Source organism: Scleropages formosus, chromosome 24 (genome assembly GCF_900964775.1).
Source record: "Scleropages formosus chromosome 24, fSclFor1.1, whole genome shotgun sequence".
NCBI classification, from domain to species: Eukaryota; Metazoa; Chordata; class Actinopteri; order Osteoglossiformes; family Osteoglossidae; genus Scleropages; species Scleropages formosus.
Window position 1 is genome coordinate 10,388,191 of NC_041829.1, and position 20,682 is coordinate 10,408,872.

At 45.6% G+C, this 20,682-nt stretch overlaps 1 protein-coding gene across 1 annotated transcript in view; it reads right to left on the reverse strand.

Annotated features, from left to right (window-relative positions):
• The window catches only part of LOC108936601 (adenylate cyclase type 5-like), a 62,943-nt gene that overhangs the window by 2,897 nt on the left and 39,364 nt on the right, over positions 1-20,682 (reverse strand). Inside the window, exons 4-18 of the mRNA XM_029248870.1 lie at positions 19,745-19,856; positions 14,938-15,065; positions 12,213-12,371; positions 11,826-11,967; positions 11,543-11,683; positions 9,157-9,179; positions 8,370-8,514; positions 5,975-6,072; positions 5,547-5,634; positions 3,492-3,608; positions 2,791-2,955; positions 2,400-2,575; positions 1,535-1,555; positions 1,295-1,427; positions 110-373 (exon numbers count right to left, since the gene is read on the reverse strand). Of these exons, the coding sequence (XP_029104703.1) occupies positions 110-373; positions 1,295-1,427; positions 1,535-1,555; positions 2,400-2,575; positions 2,791-2,955; positions 3,492-3,608; positions 5,547-5,634; positions 5,975-6,072; positions 8,370-8,514; positions 9,157-9,179; positions 11,543-11,683; positions 11,826-11,967; positions 12,213-12,371; positions 14,938-15,065; positions 19,745-19,856 (1,912 nt within the window). The remainder of the gene's footprint in view (positions 1-109; positions 374-1,294; positions 1,428-1,534; positions 1,556-2,399; positions 2,576-2,790; positions 2,956-3,491; positions 3,609-5,546; positions 5,635-5,974; positions 6,073-8,369; positions 8,515-9,156; positions 9,180-11,542; positions 11,684-11,825; positions 11,968-12,212; positions 12,372-14,937; positions 15,066-19,744; positions 19,857-20,682) is intronic.

The following is a 20,682-nucleotide window of genomic DNA, read 5'->3' on the forward strand; positions in this document are numbered from 1 at the left end:
GTACACCAGTATAGAAACCCAGTTGCCACACACACACAAAAATACCCTAAAAAGACACACATGGACACTGACACCCAACACACAAGCATAGACACAGAAGAAGACTAACCTCGTCAAAATCGGCGATGATCTCGTTGAGCAGCCGCAGGCACTCCACTCCTTCATTGTTGGCCTCCAGCTCCACGTAGAATTCTGAGAAGTTGCTGATGGAGGCGAACATGACGGCCACACACTCGCAGGACTGGTAGTAGAGCTCGTCGTTGCGGCGCTCGCGGGCCAGGAAGTGAGCAGCCACATCCTTGGGTAAGATGTTGTGAAGGAGCCGCCTATTGTAGGCCTGCAGCTCCTCCATCTCCTCCTTCTCCTCAGTGGCCTGTGGGAGGAAGAAACCATGAAAGAGGTTCACACCGGTGACGGTTGCGTCCACAACATTAGACTGAGGCCTTCTATACGAGATGTTTTTGACCAATGACGAATTAAAGTGAAGGTGTCTTCTGATTAGGGTGCGGTGGCGCAGTGGGTTTGGCTGGGTTCTGCTCTCTGGTGGGTCTGGGGTTTGAGTCCTGCTTGGGGTGCCTTGTGATGGACTGGCGTCCCATCCTGGGTGTGTCCCCTCCCCCTCCAGCCTTATGCCCTGTGTTGCTGGTTAGGCTCTGGCTCCCCGCGACCCCACATGGGACAAGTGGTTTCAGACAGAGTGTGTGTGTGTCTTCTGATTAGTTGAAATCAGTTGATGTCGGATGACATGATGGACTATCCAGCTATCCTGCATACACACCCTTAGAGAAATTCCAGTCAAGGTCCTGGAACACTAAAAATGCTGTTTTATGGCTCTGTTTTCAGCATTAGGAGCTCAGAGAAGCAACTAAGGGGCTTAAATGCAGGTTGAATTGGGTGATTTGCTGTTTGACTCAAAATAAGTGAAAAAAAATTAAATATTTAGTTGATGCTTTTCTCCAAAACAACTTACATATGTTTAACCATTTATAGAGCTGGGCAATTTAGGGTAAGTGCCTTGCTTGAAGGTGTGACAGCTGAAGGTGTGACCCGAACCTTCAACCTTTTGGTACAAAGACAGCAGCTCTAGCTACTACGCCAGTGACTATTCCCAGTCCAGAGTAATTAACTGCGCTTACAGTTGGTCCTGTAGGAGAGTGGCTTCTATAAACCCTCCCTGTACTTTTCAAAAACAGCTACTAGGAAACTTGAGTATGCTAGCATCCTAATCTGGCACAAGTTTAAATTTGTCTGCTCTGCCCAGACTAGTTTTGCACACACAGACACACACACACACCTGCAGCTTCCAGAGGAAGTCCAGGCGAGCTGTGGATTCCACCTGCTGGGCATGCAGATAGAGAGCCAGGACGAAGACTGTGATGACCACGGGTGTCGTGATCTTCAGGGGTACTTTGGTGTCCGTTACATTGCTGCTGTTCAGACAGAGAATCGCATCCACGTGAGAGACGTGACGGGTGACACAGTGAAAAGAGCACCATCACCGTGCGCAGAAGGAGGTCATTAAGATGTAACTTACCACGTTCCATTAATAGTTTCCCTGCAAATAAGGAAGAGAAAGCTTTAGTGACACAGAAGGAATGGCAGCTTTGGCCTTCCACTGCACTTCACACACTACAGTGTGAGCCAAGGCAGTGAAGCCCTGACAAAAGACATCTGCTACCTAGATCCTACCTACATCTGCTACCACAGACGATTGCGTCAAAGACACCAAAGGTGTGTAAGGAAGGAGTCTTTCTAACTCACTAACAATGGGCTATGAAACCCTTTAGCAGTCCTGTGAGTCGTCTCAATAAACATGCTGTGGGGCAAAATAAGACCCACAGAATGGTGACTATTGTAAGGGGCCTCTTCACAGATAAAAGTAAAAGGAGAACTGTTCACATTATTATCATATTATACACACACACACTGTCTGAACCGCTTGTCCCATGCGGGGTCGCGGGGAGCCGGTGCCAAACTCGGCAACAGAGGGCGTAAGACTGGAGGGGGAGGGGACACACCCGGGATGGGACGCCAGTCCGTCGTAAGGCACCCCAAGCGGGACTCGAACCCCAGACCCACCGGAGAGCAGGACTCGGTCAAACCCGCTGCGCCCCTACGCGCCCCTATATTATATAACATCAGAAATATTTAAAACATAGTGAAGCCCTCAAAACATCGCGCCGCTTGCTTGCTGCATTTCGTGCAGGTCTCCTGCACCGACAGTATGAGACGGTGAGATCAAGCAGTGGCGTCCTGACGAAAGATGGAGTGTAAGCGCGGTGCTTTTTATAGGGTGGCGTAAAAACTGCACCTCCTCTCTTCCAACCCATCTTACTGAACTGTGCCGTGTCCCATTCGATGCCGTCTTTGGTGTAAAGATGGACTGGCGTGGCACTCACAGGGCATTGGCTGCCACCAGCAGGTCCGTGTTGTCGAACAGGCTGACCCGTGGCAGCTCAAGCACCAGCACGTAGGTGAGCTCCATGGACAGCATGAGGAAGAGCTTCCCAATGCTGCTGATGTGCAAGAAGACGGAGCAGGACAACAGGCTGAGCATCACGCAGGACGAGAAGTACTGCCAGTGGGTAAGACAAGGAGAGAGACACCGAGTCACCGAGGGGGGACTCTGACTGGCAAACACAGCGCTGTTTTTACAACAACATGATGCTCTGAAGTACAAGGAGCACAACGCTCTGAATAGCGAGGCTTTCATGGAAAAAGGTTTTGGAGCCTCTTCTGGGCTATCATTTCCATTGTGGCTGGGATAACCACAGGGCAGCGAGTGCCCACCTCTGGGAAGTTGCAGGTGAGCAGCGGGTCTCCGCAGAAACCCTCGGTCATGCACAGGCTGTAGTTTATGGCAGATGAGCGCACGTGACACGCAGTCACACTTGTGCGGCTGATGTTGAACTCGTGGCTCAGGCAGGTAAGCAGGTCGCTAGTGCTGCAGGTGAACTGGGGAACACAGCGAGCCGAGTGAGCCACACAGAGACACAGGACCGCAAGCCAACAACGCACAGCAAGGCACTAGTGGTGTAAGTCAGAGAGGACACGAGTTCCTAAATCACAGCTATTCATTCAGCAGACGCTTATCTTCACAGAAATGTACAATTAACTGTTATTTAGCTGACGCCTTTTTCCAAGGTGACTTACACTGTTAGATACACTCCAGTAAATCCCCTACAGTGATTCACACACCTACACAGTACAACATTTTAACACACACACACACACACGAAGGGAACATGTCTCTCTGTTGTGGGAGGAAATCCAGCCGAACATACTGAAAACATGCAGACTCCACGCAGACTGAGCGATCGAACCCATGGCTCATTGCATGATGCAGGCCCTATGAGACACCCAGCAATTTCAAAACACAACAACAGAATATCACATGTAGCCACTGACCTGAGGTATGCAATAACAACAATAATAACAACAGAGAATGGCACGGGAAATGTGAGCAAAGGTGTCGTTGCTGTGCAACTCACAATGTTGACAAACGCTGAGAGAAACACCAGAATGATGGTAAAGACCCCAAGCAGTGTGCTCTTTATCCTGGACTGAACAATCTTCTTGCTCAGGGTCTTCAGGGGCTCTGGGAAACACTGGAAACAAATGGAGAGGTGCCCTTTGTTCATTTCGTCCACGTGGCACACAGCTGAAAGGAGTCCATACACACTGCCACGCAAAACTACACAGAATCCAGTAAAGACTCCTGTTCCTCTTGTTACTGAACACTTGAGTTACGAATTTTCAAAGATCTCAACATCTCATCTACAGTTGTGTTTATGCATTTTAATTGAATTTTATTCACCATATGTTGTAGAGATACAATTACCTGCGTTTCTGAGTCCTACCACTAGGTGGCACTAAAACGCACCCAGAAAGAATAGAAATACCACCTTGTTTTAATTTGCTTCCATTGATCATTAAAAGGGAGGCTGTGTTAATGATGCATTTTTATTTTCAGTAAGTTAAAACAAATTTTAATTTCAATGTATTTTGAAATTAATTTTAAAAATAACGAAAGTGTTACGCTGTAATGTAGTGCTGCCACATTCAAGGTACACACTGCCCCCATGCCCTATACAGCAGACCATCACAAAGCTGCACTGCATAAGCAGTTATTGATATTATATGGATGGAAGTGTTGGAGTAATTTATTCTAGCTCGGCCTGATCATTTTACAGAATGTAATCCTTTCATAAGTGCAGGAATTAATGTATTATTCAACTTTTACTGACTTGGTAAAAGTGACTGTCACATTATAAATCGAATTACACTTTTGGTCCCAGGTGTGTTAACAATTTGAGGACCCAGTTTATGTACAAGCTTACAACTAGAGACAAAGTCTTTGCAGTGTTCTGGACTCTTCTGTATGACAAAAATCTTTCCCAAGCCCTCATCCGACTTTCAGCTTGACAGCCCTACACGTTATTCGCTGCCTGCCATCTCCTCCCTGCAGCCCTTGGATTCACAACACATAACTACTATAGCATCAAAGACAACGACAACAGCACAACTGTCACAGCCTCAGGGGGTGAAATCCCCCATGTACACCAGAGGCAGACTGTGTTAACTCACTTGATCTCTATTGACAACCAGTGTGTTGTCCAAGTCCTGTGTATCAACCCTGTCTATGCCACGCCACCTTTGTATTAGCTCATGCACTTTATTGCCAGGTTTGCGCTGTGCACTTGTATATACACTCTGCCCTCGGGATCATTGCACTTTGCGTCCACGTCCGGATGTTACAGTAAAATACGTCCGTGTTCGTTTCCTCTCGGGATTTCATAACAACAAAGTGACAGAATCCCCAAAATCACGGTTCATTTGATCTAGTGCCGAAACACATTCATGCTCCAGGTTGTGAGCCACGCATGCAGAACTAACGTGCCGTTCTTTCCGGTTGCTCCGTGACCAGTGCAGAACACGCAGCCCTAGAGAGTGATCCAGCACCTCAGCCATATCCTATGACCCATTATAATGGCAAAGGTCTTGGTAAATCAGAGACAGTAAAGCTGCGAATAAACAGTCTCCCTCTCTAACCAATCTACTGAAAAGGATTTCACTGTTCACCGCACTGGAAGACAATGGTCGTCTGAATTTCTGGAAAGAATCTAGAGGAATTTAAAGGAAGCAATCACTCTTCCGGCCCAGCTGAAGAATTTTGAATTAAACCCAGAAGAAAGAAAATGTGCGTGGAAGAGAAGTACTAAAAGCAGTAACACGGATATTGAGTTTGCCTGTTATTTTCACGGCCAAAGGCAGCCAGGATGCAAACAAACCGAAGCGTGCTCATTAAGACAAACGCACTACACGCAGGTTTAATTTCATCATGTCAGCACTGTAAGAAAGTGTAGTGATCAGATGAAGAAGCGGGACGTGTGGTTAGCCATGCGATCCGGTCCAGTTGGGGGCACCGCTCTTTGTCACGTGAAGCTCGGCTGCGGGCAACACGTGAAGAGCAACGTGTCATTTTCTGTTTCTCCAACAGTAAGACTCCGTGGCCTCTGTGGGGGTTTGGTGGTAAGAAGACCCACCTTGTAGCAGGAGTAGATTCCTGAGATGAACATGACAGCCAGAAGAACCAGTCCGCAGGTCGCATAGAAGCCGATCATCTGAGAGGTGCTGTTTAGCCGGAGCCCGGAGAGACGTGAGAGGAGGACGGAGGCAGAAAGAGTGGAAGAGAAAGAGACAACATTTCAAAATATTGTAAATACTGAAACTTACAGGCAACATTAATTTGATCTATTAGACATCACAAAGATCTGATGTAATCATTATAATGTCTTATTATTTACCTCTTAACTGTTATGCCCTTACCTGTATTCTGCTAAATAAATATACTAGATAACTGAGAACCTTTGTTAATAAAAATATAATAAAAAATACCATAGCTATTTCTGATCAAAAGTTTCCTTTGAAGTAACACCATATTGCGTCACCATCTGACTTGTGCTGTACTTACTGTGGTACAGTGGTCATCTGAATGAGGCAGATGAAAAGAAACACAACGGTGGTACATGCCACATATGCCCCTAATCTGGAGTCCACCTGTTTAGAATACTGGGAAAAACGGAGGAGCAGAAATTAACATTTTATATACATGATGGCAGCGGGTAGCACCTCACAACACCTGGGTGACGTGAGAGAAGGTGGGTTCAATTCCCACTCAGTCTGTGTGGAGTTTGCACGCTGTCTCTCTGTCTGTGTGGGTTTCCTCAGGGTGCTCTGGTTTCCTCCCACAGTCCAAAGGCAGCATGTGGTTCGGGTGAATTGGTGACGTTAAATTGCCCGAACTGTGCGAGTGTGTGCGTGCATGTTTGACTTTCACGTGATCAGCTGGCACGCCATCCAGGGTGTGCTCCTTCAGCCCTGTCTCCAGCATTTCCGCGATAGACTCCGGTTCACAGGGACTCTGCTCAGAATAAGTGGTTATTTAAATTGGATGGATTGATCCGCATGATTGCTCATCCAAACGGGACACCTTTTCGGATAGTGGACCTCCTGCATAAAGGTACTTGATCACACCTTTAAAATGCAGGCTTTTATCTTCGATTTACATGCGTGGATGTATTGACAATTGTTTCTACGTGTGCCCTGTGTGTGTCTTTGTGCTCCTGCTGTTGTTCATCTGCAGAACAACATTTCATCCACAGTGCTGTGAGGCTCATGGTAGGAAGCAAAGACAGACTTGCATCCCTTCATGACGTCTTGTACATATATTGTTGTAATGAATGAAAAGAGCTCCTGCGGGTGTTGCAATGTTTGTCTTTCCCTTCGCACTGTCCTACCGCACATTTTTGAACCTTCCTTTAACTTGCTTTTATGCTCTCTCAGTAATTTTTCATTGCGCCACTCCTTCATGCCCTTGAATTACTGTGACTTGCCCAGAATGTGCATATTACACTTTTTTCCCCCGACAAGTTCCTCTGGAACACTGCTGAACAAAGTTAAAAAAAAGGGGGAAAAAAAGGCAGCACGAACACATAGACCAAGTCAGTTTCACACACTGCACACGTCTGACAAAAGAAACTCCAAAATCAAAAGTCTGAAGGTTTTCATTTCTGTGGTGGACTGAGCTCCCTCTCTCACTCAGAACTGCTGAATCTCTCTCTACATCCAGAACAGGTCTCAAAACATGTACTGTGTTATCTTTTAATTATTAAAAAACCTATATGTTGAGACTCATTTAATGCTCACTGGTTTATATGGCGGTATGTGACAAATCTACTGCTCTCAATAATCATGTGTCTGCATCCAAATCTCTCCATCTGTTGGTGTAACGCACTGTTACGTGTTTTTTTTTTTTTTTTGTACTTCACTTTGGAGAAAAGCATCTGCTGAACGAATAAATGTAAACGTAAAATGTAAATGAAACAAACTCCTAGGTTTACATTTTATTGTCAATAAAAGTAAATACTAAGTAATTTCATGCTGTCAGTTCTGTTGCAAAATATGTTTTAAAAACATGATTCGAATAAATAGAGTAGGGCAATTTCAATAGCACAGATTTGGGCAAGGACCATCTGGGATGAACGTGATGGGTGCTACAGGCATGAAACTGTCAGACGCACAGACTCGCTTTATTTAGTGCTTGTCTGGGACCTGAGACATTGTTTCTTTGCATTTTACATTTAATTTTAGTTACTCTGTGAAACATGGTAAGAATGTAAGGAAGCTCTGCACTGACCAAATCAATGGCCCTTTGGAGACCATCAATGGAAAGTTTCATTGCTTGAACAGAACTTGGAACCTATGAAGCACTTTGAAAGAATGTGTCACAGACTGCACGTTCCTTCATTACTTTCATGTGTTTCATCACTAAATTAATTCATTATTAATTCATTAATAGGTTATATTCTCGGTAGGTTTTGGATGTGCTGTCAGTTTCCAGTACCTAATGATCAATGTGGTTTATTTGCTCTGCACCAGCTCCGTTTTTCGTGTTGTAACCCTTATTTTTATTAAATGATCTGAAGTAATGTGATCATTTCTAGGAACACAACTGTCGTACAACAGCAGAACTGACTGTATAGGCAACAGGTGCAGTAACAGTAAATAGGAAAGGGGAATGGGGAATGGAGAATGGGGGTGGGGCGCAAGCGAATGAACCTTGACTTTCATACCGCCGGAGGCCACCAAACCCACGGCAAACCCAGCCATCGTCCAAAGGATACGAAGGTTAACGCTGTAAGTTGTAGGAGCCCCAAAACCAGATGGCTTGGAGAGACACGCCGCTACATTCAAGAAGCTGCTAACGAACAATGGAATCAACGAATCGTGTGTGGTACGAAATGAAATGAAGGAATGCGACCCGGGATCTCCTGCGTTCAGTTTCAGCACACAGGGACGTTTACTACCTTCTTCTCCAGGTCGGCCTCGCGGAACGTTAGGAGGAACTTCTTGACGTGTTCAGAGCGCAGCCGGTCGATGCTCCTGGCATCAATGGCCCGGCCCAGAAACTCATCCACCTCGTCCTCAGGGTTCAAGCTCTCCTGTGTGTTTCTGAAAATGAAATGCCTAGATAACACAAGACAAGATGCTTTTGTCTGCTAATAACAGATGCTAATTTCCTTAATTACTCTGTTCGTGACCCTTAATCAACACTTCTTTTAAACTGCTTGATGGAAATGTATTACAAGATTTCTTTTTCATTCTGGATTTGTTTAATTGGAGGAATTACGAAAGTGGTTTATTAGTTAATGGGGGGGCGCAGTGGTGCAGTGGCGTGGTGGGTTTGGCTGGAGCCTGCTCTCTGGTGGGTCTGGCGTTCAAGTCCTGCTTGGGGTGCCTTGCGACGGACTGGCGTCCCGTCCGGGGTGTGTCCCCTCCCCCCAGCCTTGTGCCCTGTGTTTCCGGGTTAGGCTCCGGTTTGCCGCGAGCCCGCTCGGGACCAGCGGTTTCAGACGATGTGTTGGACAAGCTCTGCAGCACGCAGCGGTTTCTCTTTAAAAACGTAAATGTCGCGAAGGTGCTTAAAGCAGTATGAGCTCTGTGCAGCAGGACGTGTCCGAGACTCACGACACCATCAATCAAACGATCTTTTTCTGCCCTGACTGACAGATGGCAAGGGAGCAAACAGTGCTGGCCACGCTTTACTTCGGGACCTCGCCGGATAGGAAAAAACTAGATTTAGTTTCTACTCACTTGTCCTTGGGATCTTCAAAGCCCTGCAGAAAAAAGAGAAATACTGTGAGCATTAGAAATGCCCCCCATGTGGCACTTGTACAGACCACAGGTTCTGGGTCTGTGGAATGAATTATGGATTATGAGTTATGTTCCAGCCATCCTCCTAATTCATGAGGTTTAGCGAGGCTCTGCATTGTATTCTGACCATGAACGAGTACAGCTGGAACTTCTGAACTGTTTCAGAGAGATTTTTTTTTGGGGAACTACTTGCACCAAAACTGAGAAAGTTAATTTGATCCTTTTCATTCTTGAAACAGAAACAACAGTAGTAATTTCAATGCTTAAAACATGACTTGGAATGACTTTGTAGCTGTTTTACAGTGAAGTATGGTGCTCAGGGAAATCCAGAATGTGAGCACGCTAAAAACGATGGCGGAAACTAAAACGCAAATGCTACAAAGTCAAAACAGACCAAATTAAAAGTCAAAGCAAAAAAAAAAAAAAAAAACAGGACAAGAAAAAATCTATACTTTTGGTTAAGAAATACAAACATACTTTCTCGAACAGTTGTAATAAAGTTGGTAAAATGTCTTTTCTTTATGAATAGAGACTGCAGATGTCTATGCGAGTGCCATTGTTATCAACCAGCTGTATTCATTACAGAAGGATTTTATCCTGTAAAATTATACCATATATGATTCATACTCAAGGACAGACAATCCAGGACTTACAAGATCTCAGCTGAACTCTAAATCAAAATAAACAGTGAGCAATAAAAGAATAAGTAAAGGGCATCCTCATGGTGCTTCTCGGTGCAACACTGGTGTAACATTTCCATCTGCTGGTGAGAATTAAAAAGTCAACAAAGATTTAAAATAATTGAGCAAATGGGGTTCAGGAGGTCAAATACAAAAAAAAATCTAGTTATCTGGTGAAAAACTAGAGGAACGGTAGTTTGTCCAATTCTGACAGTATTTTCAAGGTAAAACATGAGAAACAGAACAGGAGATGAAACCCAGATTAGGGGGGATGAATTATGGTGGTGGGATGTGACAAATTAACTGTACTTCAGAACCACGTGTTTGAGTCCAAGGCTCCTGCTGTTGATGTAATGGACTCATTGCACATTTACATTTACATATATTCATTCTGCTAAATGAATAAATGTAAATATAAATGTGAATAGCAGAATTCGGTTAAAATGTAGGTGTAGCACGGGGGTGTGCCGGGTTCGAGGAGCAACCATGCAGGGAGAGATGCTGGGAGGATTTACAGCTGTTTTCATTGTTCTTTCCCCTGATAACCAATTGCAGCACCACAAACAAAGTGATTCAACAACCAAAAATGAAAAAGCCTGCAACCATAATAAAAGGGACCGAAAAAACTAAGAAGAATTAACAAATGAAAGCAAAGCAACATCAAATCTCTTGGAATTGACCTTTTTCCAGACAGTTCAAGGCTCTCTGGAGTCTCAGTGATGAGTCACAATAAAGTGTGTATGTCCTGCGCGCTTGGACCTTGCGCCCTTCAGCATGTCCCCGTAACATCTTTTACACACACACACACACACACACACACACACACACTGTCTGAAACCGCTTGTCCCAAGTAGGGTCACAGCAAACCAGAGCCTAACCCGGCAACACAGGGCATAAGGCTGGAGGGGGAGGGGACACACTTAGGACGGGACGTCAGTCCATCGCAAGGCACCCCAAGCGGGACTCAAACCTCAGACCTGCCAGAGAGCAGGACCTGGCCAAACCCGCTGCACCACCATACCCCCTAGCATATAATATATATATATATATATAAAAAATAATATCAACTTTAACCTCAGTATCACTGCAGAATACCTGCAGGCATCACTTTTTTTCATGGGCAGCTCTTGCACTCATACAGTATCATTAATATTATTAAGAGAAATGACCATACTCCACAGGTCAGGATTACACCCCTATATATCAGTCACAGTGGTCTAGTTCATCTCATAAAGCCCAGCTCCCACTGGGAGAGGCTACTGATGCTGCCACTGAAGGTCACTGATGTTGCCATGAGTTTCGCCGTGGGTTCAGATCCAGCTCAGACTCTGTGCAATTTGCATACCCTCCGTCTCTGGTTTCCTTCTACAGTCCAGAGAACCTGAACTGCCACTCGTGTGTGACTCTGTGAGTGAGCGAGCGAGTGTGCACATGTTTCAGTGAAACACTAGACAACCGACACTAGAAAATCACTAGATAATAGATACAAGATCTATTTGCACACATCTAATTACGTGTACAAGTAATTTATAGTTGTGAATCAACTAACACATTGAGATAGAAGCCTTATTGAAAGTGGACACTGATGGGAAAACAGCTAATCCAGTAAGGATGACATGAGACGGCACACATGGGTACTTGCTTACCATTCTCTTCATTTCTTTGGAGATCTGGTTGCTGCCCAAGTGGTTGTAGAAGGGCCGGTCAGAACACCAGTGGGAGGTGTTGTGGGTGACAGAGTTTGTGCGCTGACGGCTAATCTTGGCCATCACGGCCTTCTCTTCTTTCTGTGTAGAGACAAGGGGGTGGGGGCTGGCATAAGAAAGACGAACTAACTTACCAATTTTACCAGACAAGAAGTGATGTATGTTTGCCGCTCATCTTGCATTTCCTAAGCAGCACTGTGTGTGGAGAGGGGGAGAAGGTTACCCGCTTCTGGCTGCAGCTCACGATGAGGTAAGTCTCAATGTTGTGTTTCTTCAGGTAAACGTTCCTCTCACCACCAAATCCAGGCTCCACATCATAATCCCCATTGAGGTAGTTGAGAGTGGACTTGGTGATGTGGATACGCCTGGGGGAGCATGGCCATATGAACACCAGTTGGGGAGCACATTTCCTGGCTTGGAAGACCTGACGTTCAAACATCCAAACATTTCCTCTCATCTACTCAATTTAGAAGCCATATTCATGGACTGGGAGATGAACAATATTAAGGAGTGGGGCGCTGTATTTAAGTGGGACTATGAATGCTAATACAAAGTTTGACACATTGTTGTACTGGGTGTAGGACAAGTCTTAACCTGGAGGGAAACACACCCTGCTTTGCCCCCAGCCTCCATATGGTTGGCCAGCGTTACGTCATTGGACCAGACATCAAACTGCCACTTGCGAAGGCCCAGCACTCCACAATGGACCCGGCCGCTGTGGATGCCCACACGCATGTTGACATTGACTCCAGTCACCTCCCGCACGAGCCTAAGGAGGAGATACAATGGGTCTCACTGACAGTCAGTAACTAGTCCTCTCCAACTTCCATCTGCATGTAAAAAATGCTTTTGGCATAGTATTTTACTGCCTTTCTCCCTCTTCCATGTCCAATGAAACAATGTGGCTTTCGCACCATAAATTTCACTCTTTGACCCAGTTAAACAAAGAATCTCTTTCTCAAAGTACAACAACAAGGTCCCTCCTGGAATCCTATTGTTTCACATCTTAAACAACTGCACTTGCTAATCGTCTAATCGGTTAGTCAATAGATTAACAGTTCACAAAATCATCTCAGTACAGTGCTGTTCTACTCTCTCTGTGGAAAAGTTCCTGCATCACGATATTTTATTCCCTTCATTGTGTTGGACTCATTACTGTGTATTCACGCTTTTGAGGAGGAAGCGAAGAGTTAGTGCTGTGCACATATAGCCCAGCAAGGGCTCTGCCAGGACTTAGGTGACTGAAGAGTCATGGCAGTGAGGCTACTTGCCTTTATGAGTGAGAGCATGTGCATAAGAAAGTAAAGCAGAATGTTATGAATACCAGAGTCGCAGAGTCCTTACACGCACTCTAAGTACCGCATAGCCAAACAAGGCAGAACCATCAACATTATTCTTCTGGTAGACACTCTTCCCCAAACAACACACAGCTCAGAGTAAACAAGACCTGCACAGATAACAAATCTCGAATTGCAGCTTCTCTGTTCAATATACCTGTTGTTAAAGTGCACTCTTTTAATGATATATGAATATGAAAACAGGTGGATAAAAAGCAGCAGGTGTGAAGGACTCACTTACAAAGATTGCACAAACTCAGGAGGGAAATGGGTCTGAGAGAGCTGAGTTCTGAGATCCTTCTTGGATATGGGAAGGAGTTCACCTGTTCTGGGGGACAGTTGAGTTCAGGCCAACACAGCAAGACGAAGACTAAGAACCAAAGGGCTTTTGATGTTGAGCCTGTTGTGAGGGGGATGAACAGGTGGCCCAAAATCTGGGGGCATCTGCTGGGGTGTAGAGACACGTCAAGGTCTGCAGGTATTGGGGAGCAAATCTGTTGATGGTCTTGATACGGGCAGCTACATGAAGTGAGTGGAGAGAGATGAGGAGGAGAGATACAGTAAATGGGAGTTCTTCGGGAGGTCGAACACAATTCGTGCAACGGCATTCTGTATCAACTGAAAAGGTTTGATGGAGGATCCCAGGATGCCAGACGTAGGAGAATTGCTGTAGTCCAGGCAGGATATCACCGTGGTCTGGACCAGGAGTTGTATAGAGTGTGGTGGGGGGCACTGGCAGATTCAATGGCTGCAACGTGTTGAGAGAAGCAAAGACAATTCAGCCGTCAGTTGTTTCTCCAAGGCTTTTACCTGTCTGTGAGGATACCAGCTTCGAGTCTTAATACCAGCCATTTGCTGTGTTTACTTCTGTATTTCAGGCGTCCAGCAAGGGCACCTGATTTGTTTTTTGCAGCGTGGCTTTCAACTCAATCCACTTCCCAAGAAGATTCTCAAAATGAGCGGAATCACTCCTTTCTGTTTGCAGCTCGCAGACATGCGTGGAAGAAAGGCACTGGCAAACCGCTTCTGCTCCTCCGCTGCCGAGAAAACCGCACGGGTGGTTGTCAAGAGTTGGACTCGATCGACCAGCACTTACACACACATGCGCAGACACACACACACAAGTAGGACCACAGGCATGTAAGGACTCTGCAGGTCTGATATTAATCCTGCTAGATTTGCTACCTATAATGCTGCAAAGTGCATTAACCCTCTCCAGGGAACTGAACTGGTAACACCATTATCTTTTTTCTTGGGTCTTTCTTTTTCAAATAACTCTTATTTTAGTCAGTGCTATTGTAAATTCAGTTTTAGAACTGTGACGGTGAAAATATTTTTAAAGTCAACATACTTTCAGAAAAAGAAAGAAAGAAAATATTAATAGTTCACAGACCTTGTCCACGAATTGGTCCCTGTGAAGCAGAGCATTTATTTTGCAGTGATGCACTAATTGGAAGCACAGCAGGTGGAGGGTCACAGTCACAAGAGCTTGTCATCTGGTTTAATCTCGTTATAGCCATTTGGGAGATGAATGCCGACAAGAACTGGAAAGTGCATTTTAGTATGCTTTGCCCTAAGGAACGTCTCGTTGTCACACGAAAGCTCACGTTGAATTAAATCCTGCTCCCTTCCTTCCTCAGATCTCTGCTTCCCTGATAATCAATTTCTCAGATAATCAACTGTTCCGATAAGCTTGTTGACCACCACTGACTAGGTCTGAACAAGACCAGTGTGTGTGACTGATACACCACAGCGCTTCAGTGGTGACGTAGGGCTTGGCTCAGGATACGCTTGGTAGCACGTTCACATGAAGCCCATCTGAAGATGCTTCACGCGTTATCAGACATGGATGAGAGTGACATTTACATATAAGTGTTGGTGATCACCAGGATTACAAGAACACAGCGATACTTGTATCGAAGAACATCACCGATTGCGAGGGCATTTTGGGACAACTCTGGCTGGCATGGGTTCAGCGGCCGCCCCACACACACTCACGAGATGGCCTCTATCATGTCCATGCCCATCTCCACGCAGCAGTGGGCATGGTCACCCCGTGCCTCCGGCAGGCCCGACACGCAGTAGTAGCAGTCACCCAGGATCTTGATCCGCAGACAGTGGTTCTCCTGCACACATAGGAGGGGTGTGGTTGGGGAGAGCCAAAGTAGGGCAACAGGAAGACAGCATCTCAGCAGGTTGCACAACGTGCCTTTATGAATTTACACGAACTACATACTGACTAGAGCAAGAAGACGCACAGCAGTCTCACAATTGTCTCCACCCTGTGATTGCTGCCAAGAAACTGTGTGTAAGTTACCATACAATTAATGATTTTTAAAAATCATTAAAGTGGGTAACAACCTAGAAGGTATCCCAGTCCATCGCAGAGTGTAAATTTGCGCAATGAATCAATTCAATGAATCGATTGTTGTGATGTCATGCAAAGATGGGGAGAACATATACACTCCAGAAGGAGTCAGCATTGGAACCGACGATGATGTGAGGGAGCAACACTGCCTAGAGAAGAGCCAAGGCTTTCTGAGCAGCAGGAGAGGGAGCAGCAGTTTAGCCTCCAGCCTGTAGAAGGCGCACTGCTGTCAGTCATTCAGCTTTTGTACTGACTATTTTGTACAGTGCTTTATCGACCTAATTATTATTCAAATTTTGCTAATGACAACTGAAAGATGAGTAACATAACGCATACATTTTTATGCTAATTTATATTAGAACGAGTTTTCCTCGTTCATCCTCGTAAGTGTTTACATTCCACCGCAAGCGTGCGTGAACGCAGCGCTGCAACAGCTGGGCGACCAGATCACTGACACAGAGCAACAACACCCGGACTCTGTATAATCATTCTCGGGGACTTTAATAAAGCAAATCTCTCCCGTGAACTGCCAAAATACAGACAGCATACTACATGTCCCACCAGAGACAGTAATATTTTGGACCACTGCTACACCACAGTAAAGGATGCATATCACTCTGTTCCACGGGCAGCTTTGGGGCTCTCTGATCACTGTCTGGTTCATCTTATACCGACCTACAGGCAGAAACTGAAATCAGCTAAACCTGTAATAAGGACTGTTAAAAGATGGACTGAGGAAGCAGAGCAGGACTTACAAGCCTGCTTCGAGTGCACTGATTGGAGTGTTTTTGAGGCTGCTGCTAGCGATCTAGATGAGCTCACAGACTCTGTAACATCATTTGTCAGTTTCTGTGAGGATATGTGCATCCCTACCAGGACTCGTTTAACATACAACAATGACAAACCATGGTTCACTGCAAAACTCAGACAGCTTCGTCAGGCCAAAGAAGACGCCTACAAGAACGGGGACGGAGTCTTGTATAAACAGGCCAAAAACACACTGGCAAAAGAGATCAGAGTGGCTAAGAGAAACTACTCTGAAAAGCTGAAGAAACAGTTTTCAGCCAACGATCCTGCATCAGTGTGGAAAGGCCTGAAAGACATCACAAATTACAAGACACCACCCCCCGGCACCGTGTCAACTCAACAACTAGCCGACGATTTGAATGAGTTTTATTGCAGGTTTGATAAACCCTGTCTCACACCCTACACCCATTCAGACCCTCTCTCCACCAATCAATTAACACCTCCAGTAACCCCCACCTTCCCCCCTCCTGCACCTTTGATCTGTGAAGAGGAGGTGCGTCGGGTCTTCATCAAACAGAAGACAAGGAAAGCACCAGGCCCAGACGGTGTCTCACCGGCCTGCCTAAAAACCTGTGCTGACCAGCTGGCCCCTATCTTCACAAAGATCTTCAACAGATCACTGGAGATGTGCGAAGTTCCTTCCTGCTTCAAACGCTCCACCATCATCCCCATCCCAAAGAAACCCAAAATCACAGGACTTAATGACTACAGACCTGTCACCTTAACGTCTGTGGTCATGAAGTCATTTGAAAGACTGGTGTTGGCCAACCTGAAGGACATCACTGGACCCTTGCTGGACCCCCTGCAGTTTGCTTATCGAGCAAACAGGTCTGTGGATGATGCAGTCAACATGGGACTGCACTACATCCTGCAACATCTGGACAAACCAGGGACTTATGTGAGGATCCTGTTCGTGGACTTCAGTTTGGCCTTCAACACCATCATCCCACACCTCCTCCTGTCCAAATTAACCCAAATCTCTGTGCCCACCTCCATCTGTCAGTGGATCACCAACTTTCGGACAGACAGGCAGCAGATAGTGAGGCTAGGAAAATTCTCATCCAAAACTCGCACAATCAGTACTGGAGCCCCCCAGGGATGTGTGCTCTCCCCACTGCTCTTCTCCCTGTACACCAACGACCGCACCGCAAAAGACCCCTCTGTCAAACTCCTGAAGTTTGCAGACGACACCACACTCATCGGCCTCATCCGGAATGGCGACGAGTCTGCTTACAGACAGGAGGTCCAAGAGCTGGCTGTCTGGTGCAGTCATAACAACCTGGAGCTGAACACACTCAAAACAGTGGAGATGATCGTAGACTTCAGGAGAAACACCTCAGCATTATCCCCACTCACCATCATGAACAACACTGTGGCAACAGTGGAGTCATTCAGGTTCCTGGGCACCACCATCTCACAGGACCTGAAGTGGGAGCCCCACATAGACTCCATTGTGAAGAAGGCCCAGCAGAGGTTGTACTTCCTTCGCCAGCTGAGGAAGTTCAACCTGCCACAGGAGCTACTGATGCAATTCTACTCTGCAGTCATCGAGTCTGTCCTCTGCACTTCTATAACTGTCTGGTTCGGCTCAGCTACGAAATCAGACATCAGAAGGTTACAGCGGATAGTTCGGACTGCTGGAAGAATCATCGGCACATCCCCCCCAGCTCTCCAAGAACTGCACTCGTCCAGAGTCAGTAAAAGAGCTAGCAAAATCATTCTAGACCCCTCGCATCCAGGCCACTTCCTCTTCGAACCCTTGCCATCTGGCCGGCGCTACAGAGCACTGAGCACCAGGACAGCCAGGCATAAGAAAAGTTTCTTTCCTTAGGCCATCTACCGAATGAACAGCTAAATCTCTCCCCTAGAGAGTAAACCAGTGCAATACATAATGCTATTTATATTTATATTTATAACCATTTATCACATATCTCTTACTCACACTCCCTTGCATTTGTATCTAGTGACTATTTTTGTATATCGGGTACTTTATATTTTTAAATTTTTTTTATCCCTTGCTCACATACTCTATCTTCTCACCTGTCTTGTCACTGTCATTCTGTCTGTGCTGTGGTAGTTCCTGTCACCAAGACAAATTCCTTGTATGTGCGAACATACTTGGCAATAAAGCTCGTTCTGATAATTTCATTATTTGTATATTCAAATAACTGTGATTTTTTCTTATTTTTACATTTGAAAGAGGTTGGTTATGGCAATGACATTGTAGGTTCTTCCTCCAAGTGGGAAATGAAAGAGTATATAGGAGATAATGGGTGTGTTGTTCCTGCTACACTGAATAACACACACACACTGATGTAAACCGCTCGTCCTAAGCGGAGTCGCAGTGAACCGGAGCTGAACCCAGCAATACAGGGCGCAAGGCTGGAGGGGGAGTGGACACACCTAGGACAGGACACCAGTCTGTCGCAAGGCACCCCAAGCAGGACTCGAACCTCAGACCCACCAGAGAGCAGGACCTGGCCAAACCTGCTGCACCACCATGCCCCCCTACGCTGAGTAGCATAATTATAATATATACTAGAGTGAAATTACTCAGAAGAAAATTATGCAATTCTCAAACAACTATCTCAGTGGTAGGGGACTGCCTATACTTAAGGAAGCTGGCATCTTTATTTGATTATATCTGCTGTTTATCACATTCTATGGCAAAAAAAAAGACTTTGCATGCAGGCTGAGGTCCCAGAATTTCCCAAGGCTGGACTTGAGCTCTCACAAAGAGACACTTTTAACTCTCTATTATAGATCTATTTTAGTGAAAGATCTCATCTTCTCTCAGCTGTTTTGTACCGCACTGTTCATATCCTTAAAAAACTTTAAGAATGTCACATTTGAAAAGTCCAACTGTGCTGCTCTGTGTTTAAGAAGAGGGTTCAGTCAAAGTCACAGAGTGCCCATAGCCGACAGGATGGAGTCGTGACCTCTGGGGCTGTTGGGGATTTGCGCGACAGCCCATGTTCTACAGCAACAGCGGACGGGGTTGGGAGGGGAGGTTACGAGTCGTGCATCTCCCTCAGGGACCAGGAGCGTACGACAGAGTTGGGGCGAATCCCATGACAGCCACCTGAGCATCAGCACAACCCCCTGGCTCTATGTGAAACGGATGCCACACAATGGGCTCCATTGTCATAGATATGCAAGAGTGAGCGTGTGTGTGCATGTATATACAGTATATGTGCACATGCTCACATCTGTTGCCGTGGGGTGAAGCAACGGCAGCTGGTGAGGAATGGAGTAGAGCTCTAGGTAGACTGCAGACCAGGACATCAGGTTATACAGCAGGAGGCAGCATAATGACTCGTACCAAGCACTTCCAAAAGAGCCAAGCTGCTGAGCACTTTAAGAAGCCATCCAACTGTTTAAATGTATAATGGATAAATTAGAATGTACATAAGCTGTTTATGAGAAAAGCATCCATTAATGCTATAGCGCAATACAATGTCGGAACAAACACCGGAGGGAGGTTGGTTTATATAGGCGAATGGCTTGTTGGTTTATGGCTTTATGGGTGAAGTGGATCTGCAGTGTCAGTCAGCTGCGAAGAACAGTAATGAGGGGGAGGAGGGAGGCAGGAGCGTGTCTCTTCTGGGATGCTCCCCTACTAGTACTCACCGCAGCCAGCTTGTCGAAGCGTGCAAAGAGCTCGTTGAGCGTCATGACCAGCTCCTGGGCCGTGCACTGGGAGGCCAAGCTGGTAAAACCCTCAATGTCTGCAAAGAGGATGCTGTGAAAGAAGATAAGAGCACAGGCAATCTGCACATTACTTCTAGGCTTGTCCTCTGCACCATTTCCAATAGTGTAAATACCGTAAAGTCTTGGACACAATTTGCATCTAAAAATCTGAACACTTGTATATAATGTACTGGTTCACTTAAGGGTAGAAACCTTCACTACAGAATAGGTGGACAAAACAAAGGAAACACCACATGAATAAGGGAGTTTAACTTTGAAATATTTAGTGACAAACATAGCCGCAAATCACGTTGACTGCCGATTGACCATATGTCTCAGCTATAAGATGTCTGACACAGAGCTCCAAAGAGGACAAAGAGTCAGTATCAAACTGCAGATGAATCAGTCGCAAAAACTGCAAAATTATTTATTGTAGCAAAGGCAAGAGTCTCAAAAAGAATGACATATGGCAAAAATGGACAAACTGCATCAGCAAAGAGAATCAGAATCAGAATCAGAATCAGAACGAGCTTTATTGCCAAGTATGTTCGCACATACAAGGAATTTGTCTTGGTGACAGGAACTACCACAGCACAGACAGAATGACAATGACAAGACACAGATGAGAAGATAGAGTATGTGAGCAAGGGATAAAAAATATTTAAAAATATAAAGTACCGAATATACAGAAAATAGTACAAAAATAGTCGCTAGATACAAATGCAAGGGAGTGTAAGAGAAATGTGATAAATAGTTATAAATATAAATAGCATTATGTATTGCACGGTTTACTCTCTAGGGGAGAGATTTAGGTGTTCATGAGGTAGATGGCCTGAGGAAAGAAACTTTTCTTATGCCTGGCTGTCCTGGTGCACAGT